This window comes from Triticum dicoccoides, chromosome 2A (assembly GCF_002162155.2).
Source record: "Triticum dicoccoides isolate Atlit2015 ecotype Zavitan chromosome 2A, WEW_v2.0, whole genome shotgun sequence".
Lineage (NCBI taxonomy): Eukaryota > Viridiplantae > Streptophyta > Magnoliopsida > Poales > Poaceae > Triticum > Triticum dicoccoides.
Genome location: NC_041382.1, coordinates 2,710,911 through 2,721,511, shown reverse-complemented (window position 1 = coordinate 2,721,511; position 10,601 = coordinate 2,710,911). Strand labels below are relative to the sequence as shown.

Genomic DNA, 10,601 nt, shown 5'->3' with positions numbered 1-10,601 from the left:
GGGGGGCACGCCTATGTTGCTTTCTGTACTGACAATGGCAAAGAATTTCATAACAAAGCTTTCCGCGCTTTTCTCACCTCTAACGGCATCGACTTTCAGCTTTCTTGTCCGTATTCTTCTACCCAAAATGGCCGCGCTGAGCGCATCATTTGTACACTCACCGAAGGCATGCGTGCTCTCCTCTTCCACGCCTCCATGATTCCACAGTTTTGGCCAGACGCCCTAGCCACTTCCACTTACCTGCTTAATCGCCGGCCGTGTCGTCCCCGTCAATGAGTCACCCCGTTCGAGCTTCTTCACGGCGCCGCACCATCTCTCAACCACTTGCGTGTCTTTGGATGTTTGTACTATCCCAATACCACTGCCACCACGCCACATAAACTGGCTCCGTGCTCCATTGCTTGTGTGTTTCTCGGATACCCGCCTGATCATGCAGGTTACAAATTCTTTGATCCGCTCTCCGGGCTGGTCTTCATCTCCAGGAGCGTCTTCTTCGACGAGCTCGTCTTCCTGTTTGCGTAGGTGGTCTCGCCGTCTCCGCCACCCTCACGCACGCCGGCTCTCGCGAGTGACGAGCCCCGACCCTCATTGTCACCATCAGTGGCTCGGCAACGTGTAACTCTTCTCGCGCCCACGCCGGCTTCTTCATCAAGAACGACTGCCACGGGCTCTCCGTCTCGCCGATCCTCTGGGCCAACAACCCCGGCCACCTCGACCGCTCATGCCACTGATTTGGGTGTCAGCGAGTCACCTCGCTCCCCTCCGGATGTTTCGGCTGGCTTGGTTGGTTCATCTTCACCCATGATCGGTTCGCGTACCACGTCGGGCTCTTCTCCCACCTCAGTCGCTCCCGCACCTGCCACTGCTTCTGCTGGACCGCCTACTGGTCACCCCATGCGTACCCGGTCCAAGGCGGGTGTCCATTGCCGCAACACGCGGTAGGATGGTGATTACGTCCTCGCTGCATTCACCGCTCCCTCGCCATTGCCATCATATGTGCGGGGTGCCTTGTGTGACCCCCAGTGGAAAAAGGTCATGCAGGAGGAGTATGATACACTTCGTGGCCAACTGAACATGGCGTTTGGTGCCTCATCCACCCGGTAATCACCGGCAAATGGGTATTTCGACACAAACTTCTTCACGATGGTGCCCTTGATCGCTACAAGGCCAAGTGGGTCATTCGAGGGTTCTCTCAGCGCCTCGGCATAGACTACACCGACACCTTCTCGCCTATCGTCAAGCCTGCTTCCATCCGCCTCGTCCTTCAGCTCGCGGCGGCGCGTTCATGGCCGGTTCACTAGGTCAACGTGAAGAATGCATTTCTTCACGGTGACCTCTCCTAGCACGTGTACTTTCAACAACCTGTCGGCTTCATCGACCCCTCGCGCCCCACTGACGTGTGCTTGTTGACCAAATCGCTTTACAGTTTGAAACATGCTCCACGCGCGTGGTTTCAGAAGTTCACCGGTTGTCTTCAGGACCTGGCTTCACCACCACGCGATCCAATGCTTCTCTGTTTGTGCTTCATCGTGGCCGTGACACCGCGCACCTCCTCCTTTATGTCGACGACATTTTACTGACGATAACATCATCAGGCGCCTCCATCATTCTGTTTCTCTCAAAGACTTGGGTCATCTCAAGTTCTTTCTTGGCATACAGGTGCACCAATGCTCGTGTGGCTTCTTTCTTCATCAAGGCCAGTACGCTGACGAGCTGCTGCAGCGCGCCAGCATGACGGACTATCGACCCGTGCCCACTCCCGTCAACACGAAGGTGAAACTTTCTGCCACGGACAGTGCCTTGGGTGACGATGCCTCGTCCTATCGGAGCATTGCCGGGGCATTGCAATATCTCACGCTGACACGGCCCGACATCACCTATGTCGTTCAGCAGGTATGCTTGCATATGCACGCGCCCTGTCAGCTGCACTGGGCGATGGTGGAGCGGATCCTCCGCTATGTTTGTGGGACGAATTCACACGGTCTCTCCATCACCGCCTCTTTGCCTTCCAAGCTGGTCGTCTACACGGACGCCGATTATGCCGGCAGCCCGGACACACGCCGGTCCTCCTCGGGCTACCGCGTCTTCCTCGGGGGCTCGCTGCTCTCCTAGTCGTCCAAGCGACAACCTACGGTGTCCAGGTCCAGTGTGGAGGCCGAGTATCGAGTCGTCGCCAATGTTGTTGCCGAGTGTGCTGGGTGCGCCAGCTTCTGTGTTAGCTTCACGTCGACCTCGCCAAGGCCACACCGGTGTATCGCGAAAATGTCTCCGCCATCTACCTCGTGCAAAATCCGGTTCATCATCAGCGGACCAAATATATAGAACTTGACATTCACTTTGTGCGGGAGAAGGTCGCCTTGGGTCACTTCTGTGTTTCCCAACATCGCAACAGTTCACCGACATCATGGCGAAGGGCCTCCCCTCCGCCGGCGGGGGGTTGGAGCACGCCCACACAAACCGTTGCACCCACGTAGCATCTCCCTCATATCGCATGCACTTGCTTAGAGGAGTTAGTTGCGGCAGTAGTTGAGTTAGTGGCTGCACCTGCGTGTGCTTGTACTGGTATATACGTAACCTCTCCATTGATTGAATACAGTGCGATTCCCAATCACTTCTGTGATCTTCCTTCTTTCAGCATTGTTGCCCGTAGAAATGCACATGCATTCTACTTTCTTTTAGAAAAGGAGGATTACCCCTGGCCTCTGCATCTGAGCGATGCATGCAACTATTTTATTAATTATTCTCAGAGACCTTACAAATCATTACATTAGTAAGCCTGAAGCCATCATCTTGACCACACCTGTCGCTACTCCTATTCCCTTGATGCAGGGGTGCCGAATATCCGAACCTAATACCAAACAAATATGGCACAAAAACCTAACATCTAATGCCGGTTGCCCCGTCCCAGCCACTTACCGGGATTGGGTCACACACCGGTCCGGCGCACTCACTGAGGCTACCGCAGCCGTCATCCACCTAACCATCTTCAGAGCAGGTACGTACGCAAAGACCTTGCCAGGTCAACTGTCGACGCCACCATGACGCCAGACAGCGCCACCGCCCTGCGCTCGTCCATCCAGCCGCATCCATCGTCGATATCCAGCTGCACCATGCCGTCAATACTCGTCGTCAACGACGCGGTAGAAACAACGCCGCACCTCCTGGCAACCTCCACACCGTCGCCGCTGCTGGAGCTACCAGAGTCCATCACCCACATCATCTCTCCGCCGAACAGCAGAACCTCCCAAGACGGCGCCTCCACCCAATCCAGACTGAATTTTGGACTTTCGTCCGGGAAGGGTTCGGAGATGGATAGGAGAGACCTCGACATTGCCTCCACGGAAGGTAACAACATCGAGAGACGTCGCCGATGCCGGACCGAACAAGTCGATCAAAGTTTCCTCCAGTCCCCATCCTATATATACCACCAAAACTCCATCGGCTCCGGATCTGGCAACGGATCATGAACCGGAACCTGCAGAGATTCATTATGTGATGCATGTCAACGGACCACAAACCGGAACCTACTAGTTATTTGTAATTTCCATACATAATATTACAATGCCGCATGTATGTCACTTAAAGCTGCGTATGTCAACTCTTCATGAGCAGGATCACAATAAGCACGAGGTACAAACCCAAAAAGAAAAAAAATACAAATAAAGATACACACTACTTTTATGTATATTACAAACTTCAGTGACATACAGTTTAACAGAATACATGCTAAAATGGGAGATTTTGGCCTTCAGGTGACAACCAACGGGAGGATTTGCTCCATGATTGCAGGCTATCACTGGTCTTCCCGCGAAGAATGAGATTCATTATGTGATGCATGTCCGTCGAAATCTCGCAATATCACCGCCTCTTTGGAAGCTTTGTCCATGTACTGGTTGGCTAAACTCACATAAAAATACAACACATGCAGGATGTTAGGCATGCTAGAAATGCTTTTTTGTTGGTACTTTTTGAAGGCACTAGATGAAAAGCTTAGCATGTTGTCTGCATCTATTATTGGACTATAACAATGTATGCTTTAATAAATATGTACAAATAAAGTCTTGCTTACATTCTCAGCGTGGATTCCCTGCAATAGCTTGAAGAAATCTTGGCACCGGTGGTATGTCAACTTCAACAAAACCTTCCAGATATTGAACAACTTCAGCCATCTTGGGCCGATCAAACTCGTGATCTTGAATGCACCAACAAGCAACCTTGAAAGCTCTTTCCACCTGATTCAAACTGACATCACCACGTAAATTCTGGTCCACCAAACTCGCCACATCACCCTTTTGTAGCTTATTTGCAACTAGCACAGGAAAATAAACATCATCAATATCAGAAGCACTGTTTCCACCTGAGTTTCTTCTTCCTGATATGAGTTCCATCAAAATCATGCCATAGCTGTAGACATCAACTTTTGCTGTAATAACAGTTCCGCTAATCCATTCAGGCGCAAGATATCCTATAGTTCCTCTCATTGTTGTGAGAACTCGACTGAAATCCCTTCCAAGAAACTTCGCCATCCCAAAATCTGCTATTTTCGGAACAAATGAAGCATCAAGAAGTATGTTCTCAGGCTTAATATCACAATGTATAATGCAATCCTGGCAACTATCATGCAAGTATGCCAATCCTCTAGCAACTCCAAGAGCTATCTGATACCTTATGGTCCATGTCAATTCCATTTCGGTATGATTACTCTCAAATAAATGACAATCAAGAGAACGATTTTGCATGAGTTCATAGACAAGCAATCTACTATCCCCATCAGTACAAAAGCCAATCAGTTTAACTAAATTGATATGTTGAATGATTCCAATTGACCTCACTTCAGCTCTAAATTGCTTCTCTCCTTGACGAGAACCATCGAGCCTTTTAAGTGCTATGGCACAAGAATCATTTAGAAACCCCTTGAATACAGAACCAAAACCACCTGCCCCTAGCTTCTCTGAGAAGTTTTTTGTTGCATGTTGCAAGTCAAGGTATCTGAATGAAGTAATGCCGACACTGTCTTCAGGAAAAATCATCCTGTGAGCAGACAACCTCCTTCTTCTCCTAATCATTAACAGAAAGAAGAGTGACAATAGACCAAAGAATGCAAAACTTGCACCGACACACACTCTAATGATCAATGATCTTCTGTTGTTGTTGTTGTCCAAGCTCGTTTGCACTTCTTTGGCGGCAAGGCGAAGGTAAAGAGTGGCTATATTACTATTAACAGTGTCATTGCATTGTTTTTGTATCATATTTATTAACTCGCCATTCCAAACAAAGCATTCATTGTTATCATAGGAGTATGCAGTGCAAGTGCAATCTCCTAGACAAACTTGTGCACATCTATCTGCATTCCTAGCATCCTCTATATTGTTGCCATTATTGGGTAATACAACACAGGTAATAGGGTGGAACATGTCTTGTATACTTATGGTTTTGCTGATCCCACAATTTAATGGAGTATTTCTCACACAACCTCCTGTTCGTTCATCTAGCTCCCAATCTTTTGGTGATCTAATGGAGAAGCCCTTCATACATTTGCAGAATGGAAGGGTATAATCATTACAAGTGGTGAAAGGCCCGCAAACATCAAACACATCACACTGAAGCATGGGGAGAGCATAGACCATTCCCCAACCCTCTGAGCTTTCAACCCAAATGAGTGACTTTGTTTGACCCGAGACATCCAACACAGTATGATAGTAACGAAATAACTCATGTTTTTTTCTGAATTTTCCAAATAACTCATGTGATTCGTCATATGTGAAGTACTTCTCTTGGTCATTGTTGACAAATGTAAAATTCATATAGTTTTTGTACGCCATCATACTCATCGCCGAGGGGAAGTACTGGCCGTTCCATATCCCACTCGACCAATATGGTATGGATGAGTCCCTTAGTGTATATATGAACTGATCTGTACCATTTGGGTCTAACTGGTCGATGTATCTTCCGGGAGCTAGGTCAATGGAATTTTTCCTAGAAACTAGACGACGGTTCAAACCAGTGACTTTGTCCCAACCCAATTTCATGCCAGGGAGGAGAGTATCAGTGGGGTAGTCAAAGCTCTGCCACAACACATCAGATGAGTTTGAGGAACTCTGCAAGATGAAGTTGCCATTGTTCAACAATATTGCGATGGTGTCGTTGGTTGTGGCATTTGTTTGGGCAGACCAGATTGTGGATTTGGTGGCTTGGTTCGAGATGACAAGATTGCCATCACCGATGATTGTTAGCATCGATGAGGCAGGGTCTATGATTGGGTTTTCACCATTGGCGACCCATACTGGAGTTAGCTTGGGGACCTTGTTGAACCATATGCCTAGATACCAGTTGAGGGTGTTTTGGGACGACTTACTGCCTGTCTGGAAGAAGCCGAGTGCAAACTTGCCGTTGCTGGAGATGATGGTGTTGTTTCCCGCAAGTACTTCGCCGGATGCAAGGGTGTCCATCGCAGCACCACACGCGGAGAGATGCGATGACAAGAGAAGCCCGAGAAGGATCACGGCGAGAGACATGCTCAACGATTGGTGGAGGCAGTATTGTCAAGAGGTTTAGGATGGATGCTATGTTTTGTTCAGAAGTGAGAGTATAAATACACCGTGAAGCCCAAAAGGTCAGCTCTACGTACCCTCAACAACAGATAGTTCGTGCCAAAAAACAAAATGTTGGTTGTATGACGTTGGTCAACATTCCTAGCGAACTAGTTTTTGAAATCCAGCCTTGTTGAAGAAGGTGTAATAAAGGGGTGTGGTCAATGATTCGAAGTGCTGGCCGGCTGTAGGATTACGCATTCTGGGGCTGCTATGCATGTTTTAGCTTCACTAGTTTCAGCAGTTAGAATGATTCTAGTCGTCTAAGATGATTACGCATGGCGGTTGTTATGCCTTACGCATATGCTAATACTAGTACGAATGGACGGCTAACACTGTTTAATTTCAGCAGTTGACATCTAAACCTCCAAGGCGTCAGAATGGACAGCTAGCCCGGCCGCCGGTGCACAATCTATCTGTTGACCATTTCAGACGCGCTGCTCTCACACCGTGTTAGCGGTGCAGGTGCGGTGGATGAGCTGGAAACACAAGACCGACGATGTGCCGTACGTTTCTCGTTTTGTGGAGTCGTCGCAAATTTTAGCTGACTTGTGCAGAGCTGAGGATGCTAGAAAACTTTCTTCCCAAGCCCCTACCCTGATACACCTTGCCCGGCCATACGCGTCTTACAAAAGTTCCACTCCCTCTATCTCACAATATAAGAACATTTTTTACACTAGTGATGTTGGGGACCTTGGTGTTGTCTTGGGGACCTTGTTGCACTACACTAGTGTCTATGATTGGGTTTTGACCATTGGCAGCCCATATTGGTGTTATCTACTCCCTCCTCGTAATATAAGAGTGATTTTGACACTAGTGCGCTAGTGTCAAAAATGCTCTTATTTTATGGGATAGGGGGAGTATCTGGGCCTCACGGCCCGTAGCAGGGTTCGTCCGCCGATCTGTGATCAGTTTTTTCAATCCCTTGATCAGTTTTCTCTCCGGTGGTCACTTGGTAGGTCTTCTTTTTTGGTTCACCGATAATAGATCGGATTGCATTGCCCATCATCATCGTCCTCACGTGCCTCTACTTTGACTTCGGCGTCGACTCTAAACCGGCCAGTTCGCCACAAACCGTTCGGCAAGGCTGGACGCGCCACACAAGGACTGCCTTCATGCGTTGCTATCGGCCGCTTGTTTGCATCGTCTCCATCTCCGGTCCGTCTTCTTCTACATGGTCTCCACTGTCCGAGACATCACCGACAACATCGCCATGGACTATGGTCTGCGTGTCTTCCCCGCCATGGCGCGTATAGCGCCGCCATTGGTTTGGTCGGTCTTCGGCTCTTCGCCAAGCACGCGCCTACCACCGATCGAGCCACGGGTTGCCGCTGCGTCGTCCCTACAGACAGCAGTGTCGCCGCCCCGAGGTCCTTCCCGTGGCTGCCATGACCCGCATGCCGTTTGCATCGTTGACCCTTCGGGTCGTCATGCAAAGACACATGGTACACGCCGCTACCCCGAGGTCCTCCCCGCAGCTACCTGGACGCACACACTGCCACTGCGTCGCCCCTTTGGACCGTAGCGCCGTGGCATGCGGTCCACGCCACCGCCCCGAGGTCTCCCCCACTGTCGCCTCGACATGCGCGCTACCGCTACGTCGCCCCTTCGGGGCGTGGTGCTGCTGCACGCTGATGTGGAGCGAACCTCGAGCCGAGGGCCGGTCCGTTGTTGGCCCGATCTTTCACGACACAAAACTCCATCGCAGCAAGAACAAGTCGCGGGTTTACGAAGATGTTCGCAAATCCCACGGAAACAACATGCCAACCCCTCAATGTGAAGGAATAACATGGACGAACCGTATAGGCTCAGCTTGTAATCCCCTACGCGTCATGTTGCAGGAACTCACACGCCAGTAGAGATTTATGACAAGAATTCTCCAAATTCGATAATGGCCGACGGCCGAAACACACACAGTGTCTAATTGATCAAAACATAATCTAACCCCTATAAACAAATCGAAAAGGCCCCCGCATCGCTCTCTCCCTGGGGCGACTCGGGCGGCGACCCCAGATCCGGCCAGAGCGGCTGCTCCCTCCCCTCGCCGCTTTCTCCTCGCCGCCACCGGCGGCCTTCATCGGGCAAAGCCCGTGCGGAGACGGCGGCGGCGGGGCATGTTCTTCCGACGGCCGGTTGGCGTGCGAGCAAGGGGACTCGCCGCGGCTGGCGTCCGTCCGGTGGCCTTGGCTCGTGGTGACGGCCGGCGTGGCTGCAGAAGGTGTGTCGGGGCGGGTCTGGCCGGCCGCGGCTGGATCTGGCGCGGTGGCGGCTGGGCGCGACGCCCTGTGGAGGTGGCCGGCGGTCGCGGGGTTGCCTGAGGCTTGCTCGCCGGCGATGGAACGCTGGGGCGGCGGCCCCAGGACGTGGTGGTGTCGACGTGCTCCTCCCCCGCGTAGGTCGTCCGGCGGAAGCCCGCGAGGTGGCGGATCCGGGGCCCTCGCGCCCGGATCTGGTGGTGAGGCGGACCGTCGGCCTGTGGCGGTGGTCCGGCAGAGGCGCGCCGGCTTTGGTCCACGGGGGTGGCGGGGAGGTGCGTGGGGTCATGGCAGCGATGGTGCTGCCATGCATGCTGGGCGGCCGTAGGTGGCCTCGGCGGCAGCTGGCGGGGGACTCCATGGTGGTGTGCTGTTGTGCAGATGGCCCAGATCCGCGGCGCCGCTGTGGAGGGAGATGGGCTGCAGTGGTTTCTATAGCCGGTGGTGGTTGGCGGCGGCGTGCTGCTCTGCGTGCTTGGTCATGGGGCTTGGACGAAGACGGCTGGCTTGATGCCGGAGACGGCTTGCTGGGCAGACTACGGTGAGAATGGATTTGGTGAGCTCCGGGCGAAAGCCTAGCTCGACCTCGGTCGTTGCGGACATCGACGGCGTCCTAGTACGTCGTTCCCTCCTTGGAGGCGTTGTCGCAGAGCCCTTCACCACCATTGTCGCCTCGGTCTCGGGCTCTCCAGGTGAAAACCCAAGTTTCGACCTTTGGTCGGAGCGGGCGTCGGCGGCATACTTGTCGCTTCCCTCTTGGGGGCGACGCCTTGGAGGTCTGGTCCTTCGTCAGTTCATGGTGGCTCGAGTGGCTTTGCGGGTTCACTAGTAGAAAAAGGGCCTTCAGTCCCGGTTCATAAGGGCCTTTAGTCCCGGTTCTGGAACCGGGACTAAAATGTCGGTACTAATGCCTCTCCCTTTAGTCCCGGTTCAATCCAGAACCGGGACTAAAGGGCGCGGCCACGTGGAGCTCCACCTTTAGTCCCGGTTGGTAACACTAAAGGAAATTTTATGATTTTTTTGGAAAAAAATTTGAATTTTTTTTTGATTTTTTTATTTTCAAATTTCTGAATTATTTTAATCTCTAGTCTGTAATCACCACCCCTCATCACTTCTCAATTTATCCTCTAATCACCCCCTCATCATTCCAAATCATCTAACTTCCCGAACGGTCACCCATCCTCCCACTCCCCCAGCCTGAGCACGCTTAACTTCCGGGTTCTATTCTTCCTCGCTCCAAGTCTGCACTTGTTGTTTTCCTGACAATACTAAGATGTCAATCCTATTAACCTTCAGGAATTTTGCTTGAGCATGAAGTGACACATTTCATAGTTTTATTTTGAAACTATTGTTTTTAAAAAAAATTATTTAGTAACACTAATATTTCTTGAATAATTAGTTTGACCATTGTTTGACCACAGTTTGACCACAGTTTGACCAGATTTGACCAAAATTGAAATAACTGAAATAATTATTTAGTAACATTAATATTCTAGAATAATTAGTTTGACCATTGTTTGACCACTGTTTGCCCACTGTTTGAATTTTTTTCGATTTTTTTCACTCTAGATCTTAAAAGCCCCGTAACTAATTTTCTATTAGGTTTTTGAGGATTTTGAAAATTCGGATGTAACTTTTCGAGTAGATGATTTTTCATATAAAAAACTTTTTCATCCGAGTTAGTATGCAAAAGTTATGCCCATTTTTACAAATTTCAGAGAGATTTTGCAAATAAAGTCAAAATTCACATTTGCAA

The 10,601-nt window shown here is 50.5% G+C and overlaps 1 protein-coding gene across 1 annotated transcript; it reads right to left on the bottom strand.

The window, feature by feature from the left end:
• Positions 1 to 4,073: 4,073 nt before the first annotated feature.
• On the bottom strand, positions 4,074 to 6,515 carry LOC119352591 (G-type lectin S-receptor-like serine/threonine-protein kinase At2g19130). Its single transcript, XM_037619163.1, has one exon. The coding sequence runs from the start codon at positions 6,513 to 6,515 to the stop codon at positions 4,074 to 4,076; it is 2,442 nt and encodes an 813-aa protein (XP_037475060.1).
• Positions 6,516 to 10,601: the final 4,086 nt, after the last annotated feature.

What these genes read in the sequence shown, in the direction of transcription:
- LOC119352591 (XM_037619163.1), bottom strand. Translation starts at nt 6,515, where the DNA reads ATGTCTCTCGCCGTGATCCTTCTCGGGCTTCTCTTGTCATCGCATCTC.